General features: G+C 39.7%; 1 protein-coding gene across 2 annotated transcripts in view; it reads left to right on the top strand.

The window, feature by feature from the left end:
* The window catches only part of LOC117403279 (apoptosis-stimulating of p53 protein 2-like), a 38,131-nt gene that overhangs the window by 4,300 nt on the left and 7,787 nt on the right, over window positions 1-26,044 (top strand). The window contains exons 2-9 of one of the 2 annotated variants that reach the window (XM_034005311.3): window positions 10,735-10,882; window positions 11,150-11,263; window positions 15,267-15,328; window positions 15,682-15,783; window positions 18,256-18,430; window positions 23,789-23,970; window positions 24,475-24,639; window positions 25,598-25,660. In XM_034005311.3, the coding sequence (XP_033861202.3) occupies window positions 10,735-10,882; window positions 11,150-11,263; window positions 15,267-15,328; window positions 15,682-15,783; window positions 18,256-18,430; window positions 23,789-23,970; window positions 24,475-24,639; window positions 25,598-25,660 (1,011 nt within the window). The remainder of the gene's footprint in view (window positions 1-10,734; window positions 10,883-11,149; window positions 11,264-15,266; window positions 15,329-15,681; window positions 15,784-18,255; window positions 18,431-23,788; window positions 23,971-24,474; window positions 24,640-25,597; window positions 25,661-26,044) is intronic. The other variant, XM_034005312.3, reaches the window with a different exon arrangement.

Genomic DNA, 26,044 nt, shown 5'->3' with positions numbered 1-26,044 from the left:
ATGGAAATAGTCAATGAAGTCATTGCAAGAGACTGTGGCAGCAGAAGGAGGATTACACAGAGGATTAACAAGTTTATTCAAAATAGAAAAAAAATATCTAGGATTATCTTTGTTAGTTTCAATTAAGTTAGAGTAGGATATTGATCTGGCTACTACCAAAGCCTCTCTTTACTTGATGGTCCTTCCATATAAGATAATGCACATGTAGTTTAGTACCTCTCCATTTACGTTCTAATTTTCGACCATGCCGTTTAAGTTTTCGAGTGGCGTCATTAAACCATGGTGAGTATTTCTTTAGAGAAACATTTCAAACCTTAGCTGGAGCAATAGCATCAAGGGTACTAGATAGAAAGATATTATAATTATCAACAAGCTCATCCATAGTTTCAGAGTGCAAAGGTAATAGAGCCAAGTGCCTCTGAAAACTTTAAAGTAGTTGAAGGGTTAAGTTCCCGAGTTGTAAAAGTGTGTATCACTTTATTTATAAGTACTGGCACATTAACCTAAAAAATAACAGCAAAATGATCTGAAATGGTCAGATCTGTAATTTTAAAGTCCATAGCGTTTAGGCCGTGAGGAATTACTAGTAACTTGTGTCCATGGTTATGAGTAGGACCTGTAATACGCTGGACATAGTCTAAAGAGTCAAGTAAATTAAAAAAAAAATGTGTTGAGTACTTGTCTGATTCGATATCTACATGAGTGTTAAAATCACCCAACAGAAGAATTCTTTCATAGGATAGATAGAAAATCACCAAATTCAGATAAAAATGAAGCATGCAGCTTTGGTGCACGATATACAATACCAATGTACACAGATACTTCATTATGTAAAATTAATAATTAAACAACGAATAATCATCCATAGTTCCTTGAAGATCAGAGTTATAAACTGTAGCAAGTCCACCTCCTCTCTCACTGGTACGAGCCTTCTGGATGAAGGAGTAGTCTGGAGAGGAAGCCTCAATCAATGAGACATTATCATCTACCCCAAGCTAGGTTTGCGGTGAGAGCCAACATATTAAGCTTTTGCTCTACAATAAAATCATGAATTAAAGGTGCTTTATTGGACAGTGATCTAAGATTAAATAATGCCAAATGAAGATTATTAGACTGATGTAGTTTTATTTGGCCAGTAATAATTGGGATATTTATAAGGTCATTGTAACAAACTCCACAGGGTCTATTAAAAGGTCATACTGTGATATGAGAAGCTTTCTTAGATTTCTTATCTACAAGTACTGTCATAGGTATCATCATTAGGTTCTGTCTCTTATTACAATTACTTTCCTTGACAGATTTGACAACGCACGGACATCTATTATGTAACCTGGCTTTTTCCCCTCCCTGGTACAATAATTGCATAATACAACAAGGGAAGTTATGTATTTATTTATTTTTTTCTTTGGATCACATTCACTAATCCTTTTAAGGCAATACAAGTTCCCTTTTTCCCCAACTGGCAAATAAAGAACTCAAACAGCTCAAACCCTCTTTTACTTTTGTAATTTGGGTTGTGTCCCATGTAGGGTCGACAGCCTGAGTCCCTTTTTAAGTACTAGCAAGGGTGTAGTTCTAGTTTATTGTGGAATTTAAGTAAGCTGCTTTCTGAGCAATGCTGTTGGAACAACACCTATTTTATGTACAGGGATGACCCCAGTTTTTCTGCAATTCATGTGAATTATATATGGGGTGAAAGTTAAGAAGCTAGAGTTGACAAATGTTATGAATAATGCATTTTTGTTAAATTCTTCTAAGTGAGCTGTGTGGTGGTATTGTTTTTAAGTTTTTTGGAGGCTGTGCTATGAATTAAATACAGAATTTTCTTGGAATTCTCTTTTTTTTTTTTTTTTTTTGGTCAATGTGAACAACACATTAGGGTTGGCTGCATGTGGGACTCCATTTGGTCTTGTTTTCCATCAATTTTTCATAAGCTGTCACACTCAGTTATAAATGTGTCTGATCTTCAGAGCCATGAGGTGCCTGCCCCAGAAAAAGCACACTTGTAGATGGTACTGTATCTGCTCCTATGTAGATAAATGAGTAAGGCTATGATTTTGGCACAGTAATTTTTTGTACGTTTCATGGATGAGGTGCAGCAAAAATCCAAGAATTCACGGAAAGTTCACCAAATAAGGTTGTTTTATGCAACATCAACATACACAAGAGCTTTTAAATAGTACACCAAAACCAATAATATAAAGACTATTGCTTTTGACTACTGACAAGTTTAAATGTTACTTTAGAGTACAAAACTTACAGCACATACTTCAGACTCCGTCATAATTTCCGTCAGAATTACGTGATACAGCCTCAGCAAATCGTCATTCTAAAATATCTCTCATACCCGCATCTCTCTAAATAATGTCTGAAATTCTCCATGTCGGGTTCTGTGATGGTTGAGAGAATGGATGTACCAATGGCATCGATTTTGATTTTTTTTTAATCCTCTTGTATAGAGGTACAAACTCAGCACATCTGCTTTAATGTAAATGTATCCAATTTTGCGAATGTGTATTCTAAGTATGAACAGCAGCTGCGACCGCTTTGCGCAGTCAAAAGGGCTGCAACACACGATGCATCCCGTGCATCTGCAACAGAAGTATGAACCAGGCTTTAATAGAGTTTTCCTCAATTGTGAAATAAACAGCATGTTGTAAAGAAAGCCTTTGTAAGTTGGTAACCTGTTCTGCGATGCATTTGTTCCTCTGTCTGAACAGAAAACAGCTCACATTTCTTTTTTGTATTTTACATTATTTGTTTATTATTGTTATTTGTTTATTTAGCAGTCGCCTTTATCCAAGGCGACTTACAGAGACTAGGGTGTGTGAACTATTAAACTAACCACAGTTAACGTTTTTTGAAAAGAGGGCCACAACAAACAGTGGCCTTCCCAAAATCAGCAAACTCTTTCTGGTTTCAGTAAGTCACATGAGACAGGTCATGTCAGGATAGTCAGGTTTTGGTCGTTCCATATGGAGCTATTGTATTATACAGCGATGTGAATGGCTGGGTTTTCCTCTGAGAGTAGGTGTATTTCAATGATTGTATATATTTACAGCTTCCTGTTGCAGCTATGGTTACCATCAATTGTTAACTGATTCTGTAAATAATGAAACTTCAAGCAGCTGATCTCTAACTGGACAGGCCCTTCTCGTGTCTTATGTGTATACAGTTTCTGTACAGTGCAACTTTATTTAGCAATGGTTTTGTACCTATTGAAGATGTGAGCTGTTGACCTAATATAAAGTAAAAATGTGTGTGTGTGTGTGTGTGTATATACAGTGCCGTGAAAAAGTATTTGCCCCCTCTGATTTTCTGCATTTTTGCACATTTTTCACATTGTATTTGGTCAGATTCTTTTGTTGGTTGTAGTAGTATTTAGAGAGAGTCCTTGAGAGGAAAAATGACACCAAAGTTTGGTGCTTCTTTCATTTGTTTGGTGTGCAAAGTAATCAAACATGCAATATTCAGGTGTGAAAAAGTTATTGCCCCCCCCCCCCCCCCCAGTTAACTCAACCCAATTAAAGGGATAATTAGGGTCAGCTGTTTGAGTACTTTGGTTAACAACCAGGCCTGATTTGGGCCAGCCCTGCCCAATATAAATCTGAATAACTTTGGCCCTTACCATCAGAGTGAAGTTGTCAGCACACAGGTTGTAGAGGCACATCATGCCACGAACAAATGAAATTCCTGAAGACCTCTGGAAAAAAAACTTGTTGATGCCTATCAGTCTGGAAAGGGTTACAAAGCTCTGGGGCTCCACCGAACCACAGTCAGAGCCATATTGTCCAAATGGAGAAAGTTTGGGACAGTAGTGAATCTTCCCAGGAGTGGCCGTCCTGCCAAAATCTCTCCAAGAGCAAGGCGTAAAGTCATCCAGGAAGTCACAAAGAACCCTAGAACTCTACCTAGACCTCTCTCGCCTCAGCTAAGGTCAGTGTTCATGACTCCACCATCAGAAAGTCACTGGGCAAAAATGGGATTCATGGCAGAGCAGCAAGGCGGAAACCATTGCTCACTAAGAAGAACATGAATGCTCGTCTCAAGTTTGCCTAAAAGCACCTGGATGATCTTCAAGAGTTCTGGAACAATGTTCTATGGACAGATGAGTCAAAAGTGGAACTTTTTGGCCGACATGGGCCCCGTTATGTCTGTCGAAAACCAAACACTGCATTCCACAGTAAGAACCTCATACCTCAAGTCTACATCAGAATGGTTGAAGAACAAGAAATTTAAAGTATTGGAATTGCCTAGTCAAAGTCCAAACCTAAACCCCATTGAGATGTTGTGACAGGACCTGAAATGAGCAGTTCATGCTCGAAAACCCACCGAATTGAAGCAGTTCTGCATGGAGGAGTGGGCCAAAATTCCTCCACGGCGCTGTGAGAGACTAATCAATAACTACAGGAAGCGTTTGGTTGCAGTTATTGCTGCTAAAGGTGGCGTAACCAGTTATTGAGTCTAAGGGAGCGATTTACTTTTTCACACAGGGGCAATGGGTGTTGCATAACTTTCTTTAATAAATAAATGAAATATGTATCAATTATTGTGATATTTGTTCACTCAGGGTCCCTTTTATCTAATATTAGGTTTTGGTTGAAGATCTGATAACATTCAGTGTCAAATATGCAAAAATGCAGAAAATCAGACAGGGGGAAATACTTTTTCACTGCACTGTATGTGTGTGTGTGTGTAATATATAAATATATATATGTATATATATATATATGTGTGTATGTGTGTGTATATATATATATATATATATATATATATATATATATATATATATTACACACATACATATATATATATATATTATATATATATATATAATATGTATATGTGTGTGTGTGTGAAAGCATGGAAAAATAAACCTTGTTGCCTGTTAGATCCAGGAATTATTTCCATCACTGCTGCTTCCTGTACAGTACCTCCACTCTACTCTCAGGTTTTCCTGCAGTTTGCTGGAAGTGTGTTGGAGTGCAGTGTAGACTTGGTAGAGCAGGACATCTGTTACTGAACAGAAATTACATCTGTGTAGGTATTGCATAGGTTTAACTCCTAATTAAAGAACTTTATTGTGCTCTTTCTTTTGATACTGTGTGGAGAGTGTTGTTTATACAGCAGTACCATACTGTTTGTGCATTGTGCATAAGTGTTCACACCAAGACTGAACATGACTAACTCAGTTGAACTATTCTTGATGCAGGTTGCTTTGCATCAGTTTTCCAGTCTGCAATATGAAACTTTCATACCCCCCCACAGCTGTGTTCTAGGTATTTTGCTTGGTATTGCTATGAAAAGATTAGAGTTGCTGGTGCAGTCCCTTGTGTCCCTTGCTAATGTTTTTCAGTAATAATTTGATTTTGAGTTGGCTGATTGAACAGCATGCCTTGCTTACCTGAGCAATATCTATAATGGATAGACTAGCCAGCACATATTTCTACTGCAGCCCTGTATGTTTAGCTTGTGAAGGACATACAATAGTTGGCTGCAAAAACCCTTCCGATGACCTTTGAGGTTACAGTACTCTAGTGTTTTCACAGCCGGTTTTGCCTTGTGCTGTCCATCTCTCAAGCAGATGTCAGTTTGAGTGACAGCTTCCTAATACAAATTCTTAGCTTGTCTTAACTTTTTGTCTGGGGAATAGAGTGGTTGTAACATACTGGTACTGAACAATTTGCAAAAGGAATTTGAACTGACTTCTGTTGGGGTAAGTGTGCTTTACATTGATTTTGATGCTGCTGCTTGTTTTAAACCACAGAGCTGTTGTATCCTACACATGACATCTGTTATAAAAAATGCTAATTCTCAACGCTGAAAAGATGCACTGTTACAAGTACTTATTTTATTATATTTGACAAATGCATGTGTATTTTTAGACCTGTGAAAGAAATTGCATGTTTTGAGAGGGTGTGTTTATGAATACAGTAGTAAAGTCTACTCCAACATGGACCTCTTGTTGCTGTATTTTTTTGTTTTTGATTACTGTAATTGAGTTAAAAGGTGGTGCTATAATTTAGACAATTGCATGAATGAAAGAAGGTATGTTATAGATTCTAGCATTCTGCCTTTTACTGCAGTTTACCTTGGTAATAAAAGATACATGTGTTTTGAGTAACTGTTTTGCACTGTCTGAAAAATGTTTACCTTCCATGATTTATTTTTGTTTTCATTATAGCAATCATTTGTAAACACTGACTAAATTAAAGTTAAACTAAATTAAACAGTTATATTATACAAATACTAACTATTAAATGACTTAGCTTTATGGGCCAGTTGCGTTTATTGTAATAGTCCTTAATATGTAGCCTAGTTTTTGGACAGCACTGGTTTATCTTTTTCTCAGTGGGCAGTATCAGCAGCACCTGGTTTCTGAGTCTTTTTTTTTATTATTATTATTATTTTTTTTATTTTTAATTTGGTTGCCTTGCTCAGTCTGCAGTATGTTGAAAATGATTTGAAACTATAATATGAATGGGACAACAGTCGTAGCATGATAAGTCAACCTCTGTGAAGCATTAGCTTTCCAGCCTTTTCCCTCTCTTAGTTAGACACCCTTAATTCATCTGTGCTGGAGTCTCAAAGGTGCCCATCCCGAGTTTTTTATAGCTGTGAGGCTGTTTTGGCATTTTAGGTTGGGAAATTACTGCCTTGGCAACCTTACGGAAACATTAAAGGAATTCCTAGCAACTATCTGTGTGTTTATTTGTTTTGCTTTTGTTTCTTTTTTTATCTGCAGTGGTCAAAGTTGAGTAGAAACAGAGGCCTTCCTGTGTTTAGGTTCAGCTATTGTGTGTTTATGTCTTTCAAACCTCAGTAGGGTTTTTCATTTTCTAAACAAACGGAAAATGCTGAATACTCTTATCTACTAACTCTCAAAACCTTCAATAAAAAAGTGTGTCTGTGAGTGGGTGAGAGAGAACGATAAAAAAAAAGGTTTTGGAGAATATATTGACTTGATGCTGAAGATTGATTGTCAGACAGAAAAGAAAATAGCTTTCTTCTGACAGTTGAAACTTACAGTACAGTTGTATGGCAAATTATGGTTTATAGTTTTTGGAATCCCCTTTTACCATAGTACTGTAACAGCCATATTTTTTCCATGAGTGAACAGAAAAAATTTAAGTAGAACAAATATTTGACATTTTCTCTTAAGCTTTTGAGAAATGTAATCATGGTGCCTGACTGTGAAGGGTAGAGAGAGGCAGAGAAAGAGAAACACGCAATCCATTCAGTGAGGCACGCCAGCAACCCTGGGTATCTAAGGACAAATCAAACCAAGTATTGTGCTGGAATCCTTAATTACAGACGGGACATATGGCTCGAGCATGACTTGTATTACGCAAGCCTGAAGCTAATGACCTTCAGCATGTTTGCAGTATTTTACATCTGTATCGGGAGGAGTGTTGTCTGATTTCTCCCTGTGAAAACTCATTGAGTCGCAGTCGCTCCCTTGGTAAAATGTATAGGCCAATATGATTACCTAAGGCATGTGACTACAGTACAAATTTGTCCAGAATTAATTTCTTTTTTTTATGACGAATGGGATTAAGCCCTTTTTATGTGTGACCTTGACTTCTAATGAATGTTGGTGACAGTGGTTACTGAGTGGAAGGAAATGTTTTAGTCAAATGTGGCGATTTTAGATTTGCAGAGTAGTAAAGAAATTAACCAAAAAGCAAGGCAGAGAGCCATGGAGGACCACTGCATGCTCATATAACCCCCCTCTTTCAAAGAGCTGGGAGGATTTCTTTGGGAGTAGGGGTTGGGAGATGGAAACAGCTGGACCGTAAAGGATTGGTCATGAAATTGTATAAAATCTGGTTCCAGCAAGTCAATGAGCAGGCCAAACAACACATTAGCATGGTGGTTGACATTTTCTTCCAGACTATAGAATCCTGAAGCCTGACAGAACAGTGGTCAAGCCTGTCTGTCTTCAATCTACAGTAATTAAGCATCCCTGTGAAGGAAGCCTATATTTGCTACTCAGTTTACCTGGAACTGCTCCTTTTTGAACTGCTTATGTTTGAGATGCTGGCTTTGTATTTTTAGTATTATGGAAACCCCTCTTTGCAAAATGTAAACCAAAATGTTTTTGTTTTTCCAATGATGAATGTGCACTGTCTACTGCAAAAATAGTGCTACAAAATTCCCATTCACACATTTCTGGGTCATGTCTGATGTTACTGGGCACATTTAGGATTTTAGTTTGTGACCTATTGGTTGCCTTGCTCACCACTTCCAGACTGGTTAAACTCAAAGTCAGTTGGTTAACCTCTCCTGTTAGCATTAGGCATTGTTTGTAAAGAGTTATTGAAGAGACTTGTATTCAAATAAGCTTTATTGACAAACCAGAAAGTGAGTTGAGAGGTTGGAAACGTGTCAGCTGCAGTAATACAACTGTAACATTGGAATCTGAATTATTGATATTATTTCTTCACCACATCCAGGCCCCCAGATTACAGTGTGATAGACAGGTAATGGGGCATAAAACGAAATCTGTGTTACTTCTCACAATTCTCGGATTAAAAATGCGTCCCGAGTTCTACATTGTCTAAATCCCAAGTGTGGATCCTCAGTTCAACAGAGTTATATAACCTTTGTACATGTATTTGTGAAATGTACATGCAGTTTATTACAAAAACTGAAAATGTATGTGCTTCAGTGGTGTTTAGTTTTAATAACCGAACCCCCCACCCACCGAACTAAACAAAAAATAAAAAACAAAACATTCAAGAGATTATATATAGTCAGCACTCAGATATCCGTTACCCAGATACACGTGAGTCGTGTTTTACTGCCCTTGTATTAAGAATAAAATCAATCCACATTATATATATATATATATATATATATATATATATATATATATATATATATATATATATATATATACATATAATATATAATATATATATATATATAATGTGTATAACAAATTAATGCACTTACCTGACTCCCTCCCAGTTTTCTGATACAAAGCTAATCTTCAATGTTACAATTTATCTGAATACTGTCACAGCCCACTTTTTTTTTTTTTTTTTTTAATTCTCTCTAATGCCAAATCCATCAGTCTTACTTTGTGCATTTACACTGCACTTCCTCCAGTTTGACGAGATGACAATGCAGCCAAAACAAAGTGAAGGAGGCAAGCTAGGGTAATATAACAGTTAATCATTAAACAGTATTGGATACTGTGATGTATATATATTTTTTTAATCTGGTCTTTTGTTGCTTTTGTGCATTTTCATTTGTAAGTGAACTGTGCCATTAGGGCCTTATCAAGTACTGTATTCTGCAGTTTTGTATACTGACTTGGTAAACTGTTGTGTGTGGTGTCTCTCCCCCCCCCCCCCATCTTTGTTTTACGCATTTTTTTTTTTTTTTTGAGGACCATGTGCAATAAAAACATTCATGATTAAAACGTGATGCATCGCACCCACAAACAAACAACCACAAATACAGTGATAATAACAATAAAACAACAATAAAAATCAATTAAAAATACTACAATAAAAATACAATTAGAAATAACAATAAAAAACAATAAAATACAATAAAAGCAAGTCAACAAATGGAAGGGGACTAGACATGGTCACAAAGCTGGTCCTGACAATGAGTCAGTGGCTGAGGTGGGATTTGAACTGGGGACCTCTTGGTTACAAGCCCTTTTCCTTAACCACTGGACTACACAGCCCCCATTATTTCTCTTGCAAATACAGTTGCAGCTATACATTCTACATAAGGCTTTAGTATGCAGTAGATCTCATTAAGAGTTGATTAGATGCTAGTCAACCGTTGTAAGATCAACCAAGTAGGTTTTCTCAGGCAGAAAGTATCGGCACATCGGGGTTAGGGTTGCCATGGGAGATGACTAGCAATGGCAGTCAGCCTCGCTTATCTGTACTCCGTAGTGGCTTTAAACAAGCCCCACAGACAGAATCTGGTTGATGTTCAAAGCAGCATGAATTCAAAACCTATTTGGAAGAATTGCATGTGCTAAACTATATATACAGTATATTTTCAGAGCAGTGTTGAAACTAAAATGTTATATATTGTGTAACAGGCTAATATATATTAAAGTACCAATATGTTCAGAAAACATTTGAATGTATTTTAATTACAAATGATGTATGGTAAATCGGTTATTCCTAAAATGTTAAAGAAAAAAAACCAAATTCTAGTCTGGGTGGTTTCTTTATTTTGTAAGGGCCTGGAGTTAAATTTCTGTATTGAAAGGCTCCCTAAATAACCATGTTGAAAAGAAAAGTAATTAAATGTGCAGTCTCAGATAGCGGCACAGGCCAGTAGAGAAAAAAGAATAACGGAAAGGGCAATTAACTAGAAATGTAAAAAGGTAGAATTACTCGAAGGCGATTTATCAGCAGCCAGAAGTTGGTTTTGACTGAGGCTGCTGACTGATCACTTGATTTATATGTGAAGGATCTCATTTATAATGTGTGGATTGCACTGCCAGTCTACATTGGAGCCAAACCTGCCCCAGCTGGTATCCAACTCCAGAGAAATCATATTGTGGACTGTGATCTTGCAGTGCAGTTTGATGCACTTAAAGATTATACCCAGAGAGTATTAAAATAACCTGAGTGTCCATCCCATCCCCTATAAGGTGAGAGACCGCAAGGACAGATTGGAGATCCATTATGGGATGTATTCTGTATAAAAAGCTTTCTATTAACATTAATGATTGCATTCCTCTCTGTTTTGCAGATGTTTCTGACTGTGTACCTCAGTAACAATGATCAGCATTTTACAGAGGTGCCCATTACTCCGGAGACCACCTGCCGTGATGTGGTGGAGCTATGCAAAGAACCCGGAGAAACCGAATGCCAGCTGGCAGAAATGTGGCGGGGTTCAGGTAACAATCAAAAAGCAAAATTTGGCATACATGATCCAAGTATGGCTTTATTTTACCCAAATGTAGTTGCTATAGTAACAGTGGGCCAATCCAATTTCAGCATTCCTAGTTGCATATATTGCGCATAAAATGAACACCATTGAACAAAAACTCTTGAAACTTCAGAGTAGTTTCTACAACCGAGTGGATGGCAACCAATCAAAATGCTTAAATTTCATAATAACTCCTTGCTTGCAACTTCTAGTTATTGTTTTTCCATCTCTGCAGAGCGAGCAATAGCAGATGATGAGCGAATGCTTGACGTCCTGCAGCACTGGGGGCACAAGAGAACTGAAGTGAGATTTTTCCTTCGGCATGACCGGCTACCCAGCAGAGAATCAGGTAAGGGTCATTCTATCCCATAGGAGGGAAAATCAAATTATCCACTTCGCTCCAGATTATCTAATTAAACATTGGTAGAGAAAGTACTTATTTTGTGATACAGATGCAATATTAAAACCATGAGTCCTACATTTGCTTTATACAGTACATGGCCTGCATCTCACTCCTTGTCTTTAACAAAGCTGGTATTGTGTGACCTGCAATGTTTGTTTAGCACAAATTTCTTTCTTCTTTTATTTTCTCTTTTCAGATTACACATTTTTTAGTATTTACAGTAGTTGGCTGTTGCACAAAAGCTTGTTGTATTTTCAGTACAGGTGCAGGGACGGAAATAAAGACCCCATTACATAGCTGTTTGATCCATTCCAGGTTTTACTATGTGTTTTAATAGGACAAACCTGAGCTTTTTACATATACACTGGGGCTTATCAAGCTCGTATCAAAGCCTGGAATCAACGAAACTGCTGTGCAATAGGAATCTTACTTCCATCCTGGTGGTGTTGGTTGAAATTTATTGACATTCACCCTTTTTTTGTGAAACAGGAACTTTTTTATTTTATTCTTGCACCAATAAAAGTCAGGTACTCCAGCAGCTATCAAAGTAGCTCATCATTCATCCTGTCAATGGTTTAATCAGTTACTACATTGCAGCGTCCTGAGTCACAGTGCTATTTAGCAGATCTATTTGGAAAGTCAACAAACCTTTTTAATTTAGATGCAAGTTGATGAGTGTAAAAAAATGTTGTCAGTGGAGACAGCTTTAAATGTGTCTTATCTCGGATTGCACAGACACACACACACAGCAATGCTGTCTTTTCCTTTGCAATAAACATTGTACACCCATTCACTCCTGTCCAAGCTGAGTATCATCCTTGGTTCCCAGCTGTGGTTTTAGAGCTGTATGCGCTTCACCTGAATTTCACCCGTCTGAAGTGAATACAATCCTTAATTTCAGCTGGAATGATCCTTGTCATTGTGGTATCTGCTGTTCTACTGCATGTCATCCATGCTGATGTTACTGACTAGGCTCATGTCCATTATTTACTAATTGCAGGCAAGAGTCCTGCATTTTTTCCACTGTACAACCGAGCAACACCGGGGCCGTACCGAGCCCTCACGGTGTGGTTAAGAAGAGCCTGGGTTGTTTTTCCACTGCAGAGCCGAGCCATGCTACTGACATCACACTCAATGAAAGACAGTTGTTATTAAATATTGTTATTAAGTAACTGTTTGTCAAAAGATGCGCAAACAAATGGTGTTCAAAAATTAATAGACCAACGGTACAGCTAAATATTTAGGAATTTCTTTATAATCACACATTTTACTGATTTATATCGTCTTAATAAAGTTCAGTTAGTCATGTTGAAGGGGGAAAAAAGAAGGTTATAAAAATATGATTTGCCAAAGATATCCTGTTTTGAAGGATAGTTGTTTTTTGTTTGGGTGCTTAAAAAAGCAAGAGCCATAGTTGTATGTATGGTACAGCTGTATTCTGTTTTACTATATTTTTGTAAAAGTTTAGAATTGTTTTATTTTAGATTTGTTTTTCATTATATTATATAATAAAGGTCAAAGATGAGAAATTGAGTGTGCGAGTTAAGTGTACCATACCCACGGTTTATGTCCATTTGCTTAAAATCGTCTGAAATTCAGGCATATTGGCTCTCGAGTGGTGCAGTATTCCACAGCCGACCGTGGACGGGAGCTCCCAGTGGGCGGCGCACAATTGGCCAAGCATCGCCTGGTGTTTGGAGGGTTTAGGTCGGCCAGGGTGTCCTCGGCTTACCACGGACCAGCGACCCCTGTAGTCTGGCCGGGCGCCTGCGGACATGCCTGCAAGGTGCTCGAGAGCTGTGTTATCCTCTGACAGTGTAGCTCTTGGGTGGCTGTATGGTGAGTCCGCAGTGTGAAAAAAAAGCGGTCGGCTGACGGCACACTTTTCGGAGGACAGCGTGTGTTCGTCTTCGCCCTCTCGAGCCAGCGCAGGGGTGGTAGCGTTGAGCTGAGCCTAAAAATAATTGGCCATTCCAAATTGGGAGAAAATAATACAAAATAATTGGCAACGACTAAATTTAAAAAAAAAAAATTAAAGCATAAACGTTCTCATTTCTGACGCATGACTCCAGATCTTCCTGAACACTATTATCTGTCCACAGAGAAACTAGAGCCTGCACTTCCTCAGCATCCCAAGGCTGTACTTTTTCTCTCCTCACACTCTCTGCCCACCATGTTGTTTGTCTTTTTGGAGCGTACTGATTGATGCCACGTAATGACGAAAATCCTTAACCCCGCCCCTAGCTCAGCTCGGCTCACAGCCGGATTCAGATGTCTTGTGAGGCCGGAGTTTCACGATTTGGCTCGGCTCGACAAATAGCCAGTGGAGAACCACCCATACCCGTACCGTACCGAGCCCTCATGGGTCAGACGTGCCAGTGTATAAGATTCTGAAAACCAGCACAAATGATCAAACCTGTCCTGGAGGGACAAGTCATATAATACCCTGGTATTAACACATGTGCATTATTTATGTAATTGTATTTTACTTTTACTTTTCATTCAGAGAAGTTCAAAGTGCCTGCAGACCTGGCTAAGTGTGAGCAGATAGTGTGTGATACAGGGACAGTCTTAGTTTGTTACCAAATGTAGCCTATATTGAGAGAGACCAAGGTTCTGGAGAAAGGGGTTAAAATATAGTTCACAGATAACTGTTTTATTAATATTGTAGTTTGTCTGTTCCATAAGAGATGTGAGAATGTTTTGCCTATTACAGGTTACTGTGACTCGCATTGCAAGATCAAAATTGACTCATGCTCAGTTATTGATGTCATAAACGGAAAGATGAGACACAGAGTGATAAGCAAGTGTTTTCCTTGGCAACGTTGGAAATATGTACCACTTGTACCACATGCTTTATTGATCCTTAACATCCTTCATGTCTTCAGACAAGTTCATTCCCATATGAAGTTGTCCTGTTACAGTTGTGAGATGAAAGTATGACTGTAGCCCTTTCTTAATTATCAATACCATACACACCCTCATATAATGGCTTCCAGACAAATAGAAGGAATCATGTTACAATATACTACTACGTTGGGGTAATGTATAAGTTCAGTTTTTGTACCACATTATATTTCAAATTTCTGCATCAAAGGCTAATAGATTTCCATCTGTTTGTGAGACACTCGGTGGGCTGTATTTTTTTAGTTTCCTCTGTTTAAGGGGGCAGTCAGTGGTGACTTTATTCATTCCTATCAAGTATGGCGTGAACGAGTTTTGTGTAAAATGTTAGCCTCCTCTGTTGGCTTCTCCTCTATTTAGGATTCAGATATTCAATCCTGTGATTTAACAAGCCTTTCTCATGTTCACTTATAGATGGCTGGTTGCTGATCTAGCTGATCAAGAATTTGCCCCATCATTTCATAACTACAAGAATTTGGCATACAAAAGAAGTGCCTGTAGATTTAGGATGAACTTTAGGATGAGATACCTTACATAATGATGCCTTGGATTTCTTTACTTAAACTTTTTCTGTTCCTAATCTCTCACATGTACGATAGTTATGAAATTAACATCATGGGCCAACTCTTTTTTTTTTTTTTTTTTTTTTTTTTTTTAAACTTTGTTCATAACTAATTGGGTGTATTTGCTAAACCTTTCTGTTTTTTTTTTATCCTAGATTCGTTATTTCAAACACACTTTTTAGTACAGTTGTGAGGCAATGAAGCAGTCCTATAAATTTGTGTTTCTTTATACTGCTCAACAGCAAAAATCAGGATATTGATTCTGCAGGTGTTAATGGGTTACTACCCTGGGAAATCCAGTTTTGGCTGGGAGGGAAGTAAACGCATCTCATTTGCTGCTTGAGCTCACTGAGCATTGTTGTTTTTCAGATCCTGTTTTTGCAACTCCTGTTTCATTTACTCAGTTGTTGCATTTCCTTGATAATTGAATTCCTTTAACAAAAATACAATTGTTTAACATGGAATTATCTTTTATTAAATAGGTGTAACCAGACCCCAGGATCAGACTGCCAAGAATGGTGTGGACAGGAGGATGGAAAACGGGGTGAGTTCCTATGTGTTAAGAGCAAGATTGAGCCTTTTGGTGCTTTGCGTTATTTGAAGACGCAATCCAAACTAAATTAAATGAGTGGTGTGGCAGAACATGTTGGGTGTAAGGCATCTTTCTGTTTCAGTGTTTTTGTTTTGGAATTTTTTTTTTTTTTAATACAATCCTAACAGCATATGAACTTTAACATTTTTGTGCCAACTTATCCTGCCACCACACTAGATTCACTTCCTGTGTAGTAGCTTCAAACACTCCGTGTGACCCCTCATTGTCCTCTTCTGTTGGTCTGAGCATCAGGACAGATCTATAGTTTTAAGAACTCAACCTTAAGTACCTTTGTTTTTTCACAGGTGGGAGTTCCCCGGATGGACATGACTCTGTCTGAACTGCAGGAGATGGCAACAAGGCAGCAACAGCAAATTGATGCTCAGCAGCAGCTACTAGCATCCAAGGTATGGCACCAAATGCTTTGTTTATTGAAACTGAGTGCCATGACTGCTACATTTTGTTCATTTGCACTTGGTATGTACCTGCTAGCTAGCGATGTTGTACCACCAGCAAACAATTCCCCTGGTTAACAATAACGTGAACATGTTTAAAAAATAATATAAACTGATATTAATAATCCTTACTTGTAAATTCCCTTATCAGGAAATTAGCTATCTATTATAACAACATTCATAAGAATATGAACTTCAAAAGGTTCCCTATTCAACATTATAAGACATTTTGTTAATATATTATGATAACTATCTTCTCCACTTGTTTTGCATGCAAAATCCCACTTTGCATGTAAAACAAGTGAACCATAACGTCCCTCTTATCCAAGGGTCCACATGTTTGTTTTAAATACAATGTAGACCTGTTAATTATTTGACTAGTCTACGACAACGGTAAGAAATTATGAGAAATAAAAGCTGTTTGCAAGTACAGTTACAGTATAATAATGAAATGACCTGGACCTCCATCCATGTCCTTTAATTACATAGTTCTAATTATTTAAAAACTGGAGTGGAATAGCTTTTAACCCTTTTAGGACCAAGCATTTTTCTGTGGGAATAGCCCCCAGGACCAGGCATTTTTTGGCTGCAGTTGACTCTCTCCCTATAAAAATTCACAAAAAATCTGTTTTTTTACAGTAGCATCTTGAAAATGGTGTCCTTTTTTCAGAACACTCTGGGGAACGCTATAACATACTTCAGAAACCATACAAACTTTTTTTTGCTTTTCATAGATAGATAGATAGATAGATATCATATATTAAAGTAGTTTTTTGTGTTCTGCTTAGAGATACATGTATAAAAAAGCATTATTCTATGACCTGAGGGACCTTACAATACTTCCTGAAAGTTTTGTTGAAGAATATTTATGTTTGGGCAAATTTCAAGACATTGTTTCACCATACTGATGCAATGGCATAATACACGTTTTATTCTCAGTGTCTTTTATAAGCAGTAATGGACAGCACAGTACAATGTTTTTTTTTTTTCTCAAAATAAATATTTTATGAATAAAATAAGTTATTCATTCCATTATTATAAGTAATAAGAAAAAATGTACCTGATACATTTAGTTCATGAAATAGTATATTCTTATATCCACTCGCTTCTTGATATTTATAAATGTTGTAAAAACATATATATTAAAATACATGAGACATAATAAATGTTCTAATATAATAAGTCAAATACATCAGATTTACAGTGTTCCCCCCCCCCCCCCCTTTTTTTTTTTTTTTTTTTAAATTTGCTCTAAACAAGTTCCTGTGATTTTTGTTTCTGCTTTTGTCTGTCGGGCTGCTGTAAACTGTCTCCGCCCTATAGAGACTAAATGCCCCTCTCGGTGAATGTCAGATATGTGTTTCAAGTCTGTGCTGCAAAGTACGGTGGCCCTGTAAGTCATCAAAACCAAGTGCTTTTTTTTTATCGTGTTTACACGATCGCGGTCCTAGAAGCCCATTTCAGTATGATCATGTTAACCTGTCAAAACCCCAGCCCCTCACAGACAATTTCCGCCTGGGGGGCTGTGCCCTTAAATAAATCACAATATCTTCCAACATATAGACAGCACAGGCATGGTTCAGGGCTTGAATTCAAGGTAACCCTTTGGGCATCAAGACTAAAACCTCAGGTGTGATAAAAGTCTTACTCAGTACCACACTGGAAGGAGATATCCAGAAAAAATAGATAAAAAAACAATTTTTTACCAGTGCTTCACCAACATGTCTAATATACTGGGTAAAAATTTGGAACTGTTTGAACAAAGGGATCAAATTCTACAGGAGTTTTTACAAAGCTAAGTCCAAGGGTCCCCAAACCTCTCCAAAAATAAACATTGTGTAAATCTTTATGTCAATTGATACACTAAGTTCTAAAAGGGATGTTATCTTCTGGCACCTCACATGCTATCCATTGCCACATGCAGTTGCCTTTGAAAGGATTTTTCCCTTATCTCATTCAAGAGGTGGGCGTGTTTGTTTGCACATCGATTACTCTGTGATGGATTGGGCTACAAACAAAGTAAAGGTATGAATGGAAAGCTTGTGACCTCCCCTACAACGTGATCAGGGAGACTTTACCGTCATCAAGGTTGTAAGACCAGAGCAGCAAAATGCAAGCTAGTGGATTGCTTTTGTTTTGAATGCATGGGGGTACTAGACACATTGTGAATGGGATATCTCAGCGGTGAAATGACAGATTCGAAAAATTCCTTCGCTGTTTGACGGTAGGAAAACAACGATTTTGATATCGAGTCAGCTTTTTGTCTCTCTTGCTTTTGTAATAATATTAAAAATGAGTTATGAAATATAATATTTACGTGCAGTTCCGTGTTCCGCCCGCGGGACTAGAGGGCGTAAGAGGTGTTAACATGATCCCGATCCTTAAAGTGTAAACTCTGCTGTGTGTCTCTGTCGCCTCCTACAGGAGCAGCGGCTGCGCTACCTCAAGATGCATGATCAGAGGCAGCAGCAGCAGGCATCCGAGCAGGACAAGCTCCAGAGACTGCGGGAAATTGCAGAGAACCAGGAAGCCAAGCTCAAGAAAGTACGAGTGCTAAAGGGGCATGTGGAGCAGAAGCGTCTCAGCAATGGCAAACTTGGTGAGCCACATTCTATACAGCAACACATTGAGAGTTTAGAATGGTATGTCCTAACCCTGATTATCTCAATCCTTGTCGTGAAACAGGATGATCCATTTGGGCTGAAAAACCAGCTAGGAAATATTCAAGCAGATGGAATAATACATCTGATGCAACAACATCTTAATTTAATCAAATTGTTAAAAAAATAATAATAAAATTACAAAATTGATTGAATTAAATAGCATATTTTTGTAGGTTTATGTCAGAAGTTTAGAAGCCACTGCCTTAAAAACATTTTAATAAACGATAAAGAGTTGTGTTAAATATGTAACTCCTTATAATGAATTGGGGAAAATTGGTGGTATTTAAATCTGGGGAAATGTCAATGGAGATCTTTAGGGAAAATATTAAAATGACTGTTTGAATTTGTGATGCAAATTACTAAATTGTTCAAAACAAAAGGTCAACTTTTTTTTTTTGTACAATACCAAAAGGTATTTAATTAAAATAGTTGACTGCTATTTGCTGCTCTACAGTACCTGAAAGGCTCCAGAGAAGACATAAAAATAAAAGTTGAACACATACCCACAGTCTATGTGAAGTTTAGTCCTGTTGAAGCTTCATAACCTATGTGACCTGTGAGGGCTCGGTACAGTACGGGTACCAAACTGTGCAACTCCGGCCTCACAAGACATCTGAATCCGGCTGTGAGCCGAGCCAAGCCAGGGGCTGGGTTAAGGATTTTCATCATTACGTTGTATTAGTCAGTACACACAAAGAAAAACAACAAACATGGCGGGCAGCGAGTGTGATGCGAGAAAAGTACGCTTAGGACGCTGAGGTACACCGAGAAGTGCAGGCTTTTGTTTCTCTGTGGCCAGATAGAAGTGTTCAGGAAGATCTGGAGTCATGTGTCAAATGAGAAAGTTTATGCATGAATTTCTGACTATTTGAAAGAAATGGACATAAACCGCGGGTATGACACATAACTCACACACTCAAAAATACAAAATTCTACCTTGACCTTCTTTATGTTAATATAAAGGATAAAAGAAATGCAGAAAATCAAACAATTCTAAACTTACTATAGTATAGTATAGTAAAACAAATTACAGCTGTACCATACGTACAGCTAAATCCAGCTGTACCACACATACAGCTAGTTACAGCTGTACCATACGTACAACTAAATCCAGCTGTACCACACATACCGCTAGTTACAGCTGTACCATACGTACAACTAAATCCAGCTGTACCACACATACTGCTAGTTACAGCTGTACCATACGTACAACTAAATCCAGCTGTACCACACACAGCTAGTTACAGATGTACTATACGTACAACTAAATCCAGCTGTACCACACATACAACTAGTTACAGCTGTACCATACGTACAGCTAAATCCAGCTGTACCACACATACAGCTAGTTACAGCTGTACCATACGTACAGCTAAATCCAGCTGTACCACTGTCACAAAGACGGCCAGAGTGGGTTGCGTCAGACCAGAAAGGAATTCAAACACAGACAGTGGTTGTGATGATGAGCTGAGTGCAATGGCTGCACTCAGCGTTTATTAACAAATAAAAGGTTTGAAAACAGCACAAAACAGGACACGGCACTTGACGCCAAAATAAACAGACAGACAAAACGACTGACACTAAACAAACGGTGCACGGACAGACAAACAAACACGGTGAGAACAAACACTTATCTTGCACGTTTTTACTTTGCTTTTACTTACTCCTCTCTCTCTCTCACCCGTTCTCCTCTTCTGAACACCCAACCCCGACTGAATGAAATGTGCGTCTATATATACTATTGTGCTGGGATTCAATTACTAATTAATTATTCACTTGAATCCCAGCACGTGAATTAATTCTGTGCAACCCCGTGCCACACATTATACATATTTTATCTGCACGTGAAGTGATGTGCCATCCTCGTGCCTAAATATAATTATACACTTTAAACACACGTGAAACACAGACCCGTTTATATCCCGTGTACCAATCTATACACCAACATTAACACACGCAACATACAACACATAACACACAAATGCACACAGGGGCAGGCACTTTGCCACATATACCCCCCCCTGTGCAAAGCACACATGGCCTCAACGGCCACCTCCCCCCCTTAAATACCCAGCAGTCCAGGCCAAAGTCTCGGGCTGGGAAGGGAGGCTTCAGTGGGCCCATGGCTGGAAATGCTGTCAGCTCCCCTGCCGGTAGTGGCACGGCTGACAGCATGCTGGTCCCGTCCTGCAGCGAAAAAGCTGCGGGGGCAGGTGGTCCCCCGACCTCCCCCTTCTTCGTAGCCGGCAGCTCCCTCCTGTGGGGCTCCGGCCACAAGAACTCCTGCAGCGAAACTGCTGCTGGGGAAAGTGGTCTCCAGACCTCGTCCCCCTTCTTCGTGGCCGGCAGCTCCCCTTTCTGTGGAGGTACGGGCAGCAGAGGCAGCTCCAGCTCCTCTGCTCCTGGTGGTGGTGGAGGCAGAGGCAGCTCCTGCTCCTCTGCTCCTAGTGGAGGAAGCGGTGGAGGTGGCGGAGGCAGCTCCTGCTGCTCTGTTCCTGCCGGTGGAGGTGGCGGAGGCAGAGGCAGCTCCTCTGCTCCTGGCGACGCTGGCTCCCTCCGCTGTGGCGGCTGGGCTGGTGCGCGCCGTGCTGCCTTCAGCAGCATGAATAGAGGCTGCTGGGGGACACCAGCCTCCTGCCCCTCTCCCCCCAAAAATTTTTAAGGGGGTTGGGCCTGTAACTCCTCCCCTTCCGGCTCTTGGGGCTGAACCAGCAGGCATTTTCCCTCTGCTGGTGGCTTGGGTCCCAGAGCTGTGGAAGCCCCGACTTGCCTCCCTTTGGGCTGTGGACGCACCGACTCCTCCCTTTTGGGCTGTGGACGCGCCGACTCCTCCCTTTTGGGCTGTGGACGCGCCGACTCCTCCCTTTTGGGCTGTGGACGCGCAGACTCCTCCCTTTTGGGCTGTGGACGCGCCGACTCCTCCCTTTTGGGCTGTGGACGCACCGACTCCTCCCTTTTGGGCTGTGGACGCACCGACTCCTCCCTTTTGGGCTGTGGACGCACCGACTCCCCCCTCTTGGGCTGTGGACGTTCGGGCTCCTCCCGCTCAGGCGTAGGACGCTCGGGCTCCTCCCGCTCAGGCGTAGGACGCTCGGGCTCCTCCCGCTCAGGCGTAGGACGCTCGGGCTCCTCCCGCTCAGGCGTAGGACGCTCGGGCTCCTCCCGCTCAGGCGTAGGACGCTCGGGCTCCTCCCGCTCAGGCGTAGGACGCTCGGGCTCCTCCCGCTCAGGCGTAGGACGCTCGGGCTCCTCCCCATAACTGCGGAAGGGACAGTGGGCGAACAGGTGATCCTGGTCGCAGAGGAGGCACCCCGGCGATGGCTTGTTACATCGCCGTGGATGCCTGGCCCTTAGGCGGCACTCCTCCTCCCTGTCCTTCACCTCTTTATCTGTCTCTGCCTCCCGCTTGGGCTGTGGAGGCAAAACCTGCAGGCATTCACCCTCTGCTGGTGGAGATGGGGACAGCAGGTACTCCTCTGCTGGTGGTCCTGCTACCTGGGCTGCTGTTCCGTTTATCGTTGCCTCCAGGTAGCTGAGGAGAAACTCCACACCTTCCTCCAAGGTGTTTGGGGTGTGTTCCTGCTGATAGGCCTCCCATCTCTCACTGTCCATCATCCACAGGGCGTGGACGACTATGGGCAGAGACTGGGCCTCCAGCCCAGCATTCTCCAGGAACCAGTCCCGCCATTTTGTGGCGTCTTCTGCCATTATATATATATATATATATATATATATATATATATATATATATATATATATATATATATATATATATATATATATATATATATATATATATAATTTTTTTTAAACAAAACCCCTCCTGGTCTGACGCTTGGAGGCGCGGCTATCCCACGATGACACCACGTGTCACAAAGACGGCCAGAGTGGGTTGCGTCAGACCAGAAAGGAATTCAAACACAGACCATGGTTGTGATGATGAGCTGAGTGCAATGGCTGCACTCAGCGTTTATTAACAAATAAAAGGTTTGAAAACAGCACAAAACAGGACACGGCACTTGACGCCAAAATAAACAGACAGACAAAACGACTGACACTAAACAAACGGTGCACGGACAGACAAACAAACACGGTGAGAACAAACACTTATCTTGCACGTTTTTACTTTGCTTTTACTTACTCCTCTCTCTCTCTCTCACCCGTTCTCCTCTTCTGAACACCCAACCCCGACTGAATGAAATGTGCGTCTATATATACTATTGTGCTGGGATTCAATTACTAATTAATTATTCACTTGAATCCCAGCACGTGAATTAATTCTGTGCAACCCCGTGCCACACACTATACATATTTTATCTGCACGTGAAGTGATGTGCCATCCTCGTGCCTAAATATAATTATACACTTTAAACACACGTGAAACACAGACCCGTTTATATCCCGTGTACCAATCTATACACCAACATTAACACACGCTCGCGCAGCTTCTTTTTTTAAGCAAAAAAAAAACTAGAAAAAACAACTACTATCCTTAAATGGGATATCTTTGGAAAATTTTAAAACCACCTTTTTCCCCCTTCAACAGAATTAACTGAACTATAGTAAGTCGATGTAATCAGTAAATTCTGTGGGTTATAAAGACATTCCTAAATATATTTACAAAATATAGCGATACAAGGTACAGCTGTACTGTTGGTCTATTCATTTTTGAACATGCATCTTTTGACAAACTGTTAATTAATAACAACTGTCTTTCATTGTGTGTGATGTCAGTAGCATGGCTCGGCTCTGCAGTGGAAACACAACCCAGGCTCTTCTTAACCACACCGTGAGGGCTCGGTACGGCCCCAGCGCGGCTCAGTTGTACAGTGGAAAAGAGGCATAAGGAGCCAAGAGGATTCTCAATTCTGCATTTTGTCGCCCTCACCTGGCATTCCTAGAAAATCACTTTTCAGAGATATTAACAACAGATGTGTTAACTTGTGTTTTATTTCTATACACAAAGATTCCTGGCCAAAACCAAAAATATAGAGGAGGGACCAAACAGTCAGAGCTGGAAGAAGTCTCAACAAAATGACAGATGTGTTTTATTTTTTTGGTCATCTGCTGCAGTCCTATTTCCCCTGACATGGGTTATGCCGCTTTTAGGCCCTTGTTGTAAAACTTGGCACTTTTTCCCCACCAGGTTCTCATTTGACCTAAACTTAAGATAGTCCTGTGAAACTTTGATTAGACATGGTTGGTACTGTGTAGTGAAGGTCCTGGCAGTCCTTTTGCCTGCTTCATAGCCAGGCCTCCTCCCTATAACTACTGCTGCTCATTGTTCCCTGCAGTGGAGGAGATTGAACAGATGAACAGCCTGTTCCAGCAGAAGCAGAGGGAGCTGGTGGTAGCAGTGTCCAAGGTGGAGGAACTCAATAGGCAGCTGGAGATGTTGAACAATGGCAAGATTGACAGTTTTCATGATAACCAAGGGGCTGTTGTTGAGCTTGACCGACTTTACAAGGAACTGCAGGTGGGAAACCTTGCTGTGTGTGTTTGTGTTATAACGCTATAAATCTGGCAAATTCCAGTTTTAAGATTAACCCAGGGATCATTTTCCATTTGATCAAAAAGGGATTTGCTGCAGTGCTAAATTGTAAGCTAAATGTGCAGTGTGAAGAATTTAATTAAACCCTGTAGTTTACAAGCATAATGAATTAGGATGTGTTAAATAATTATTTTAGAACCTGGTTCTCTTTTAAACCCAGTTGTTTACTGCATTCCCATTGCCTTTTTATTGGAAACAATACTGGGCTGTACTGTGTGCTCATGAAATGACCTTGCTCTTTCAGAGCTACTTCCTTATTCAGTCAAGAGCCATATCCTAAAAATGTATAATACTTCTCTTACTGTGGGTCTCCAGCCTGTAATGCCAGGGTGTGCACCCTAACCAAAGACTGAGAAACGCTGCACTCAGAAATGACTCAGTGTTGCCATGAAGTGACTTTATACTGAAACTTTTAATTTGTGCCCCCAGCTAAGGAACAAACTGAACCAGGAACAGAATGCAAAGCTGCAGCAGCAGAGGGAATGTTTGAACAAGCGCAACACGGAGGTGGTAGTGATGGACAAGCGTGTGAACGAGCTGCGAGATCGCCTGTGGAAGAAGAAGGCAGCCCTGCAGCATAAGGAGAATGTGCCAGTGAGTAAAGTACTAGCTGAAGGCGAAAGAATATCTGTAGTGTGTGTGTTTGTAGTGGGCTAGTTGGGTTAAATTGAACATCGATTTTAACACTTTAACTGTTTTCTTCTTGGAAACTGCTGCAACAAAACAGACTCCCTTTTGAAATAAACTGTTTGTATATTTAACAGTAACTAAACATGCTGATGTGTTTTTTATGAGTCATTCTTAATGACATTACATTGTTACACGGCAACAGACAAAGCAGTAGAACTCCCCTCCATTTTTTTTATAGATATATATTTTAGTAAGTCTTTTCTCACTGTATCTCTTGAGATAGGAACAACATTTTTATGCATTGTAAATGCTCCAGGTCAGAGCCACTTTTTTTGTATTGGAATTACACAACTGTGGAGTTGAAAGTAATGGGGATAATAAATGAAGAACAAAAAAGTAATTCTAGGTTTCAGGAATCACATTATCATTGTGATGAAAAGCAGTGCTCCGGGTGTACAGCAGCCCTTAAACTTGTTCTGAAATATGTATTCAAGACACGAGAGAGTAGGCTACATCTCTTTTAAAGACTTTAATGCATATAGATGAAAAGGTTTTTGGGTATGTGATATAAAAGGTGTTGCATTTTTCCTGGCTGAAGTAATTCACATTTGTTTTATTTACAGCTATGTAATTTCAATGTTCTTCTGACCAGAATCTTAATGAAGCAGGTCATTTATCACTGCTGTAGAAGGGAATCGACAGATTTCACCTTGCACTGCCAGATTGGTCGGTTTTTCTAAAGCAGCCAGGGTTGCCAGGATAAGTTGTTTACCCATACCCAAATAAATCAAAGTTCAGTTTCTTAATGCTGTATTGTATTCCTTAGACAATTTAGTGGTGCCTCCCACTGCAACTAACTGTAGTTCTGTAGTTTTGATATGCAAGGTCAGATTCATTTTTTTTGTCTCCTTTTTTTCTTAAGACTGTCTTTCCTGGTAAAGAGAATTCTACAAAAGAAAACCAAAACCAATATTTTACAAAGAAGGTAATTGTTTTTCCTCTATGGAAATTAATGTCTGAAGTACTTCAATATACAATCCCCACAAAGGGTATGAATGTGTGTATTATACATTTTTATAGATTTATTTTAATGGTTACATGCATTTTTTGTTATCTAACAAAGGAGAACATAAATCTGTTCCCTTAACCATGTCCCATTTAGTATAGATGCATTTTTGGCATACCCAAATAAAGACCTATAAATATATTATAGGATGTTGATTGGAAAAACATAGACCAGTCTTGCTTCTGAAAGATCTGCAATGCAATCTGCCTGTTATTGATAATGTTTTGTTCTCTGTTTGTGCTGCAGCAGTTTCTATCATTATTATTTCTGTAATATCTGCATATATTTGAATAGTAAATGACT

This window comes from Acipenser ruthenus, chromosome 5 (assembly GCF_902713425.1).
Source record: "Acipenser ruthenus chromosome 5, fAciRut3.2 maternal haplotype, whole genome shotgun sequence".
NCBI classification, from domain to species: Eukaryota; Metazoa; Chordata; class Actinopteri; order Acipenseriformes; family Acipenseridae; genus Acipenser; species Acipenser ruthenus.
This window is presented reverse-complemented; position numbering and strand designations above follow the sequence as displayed.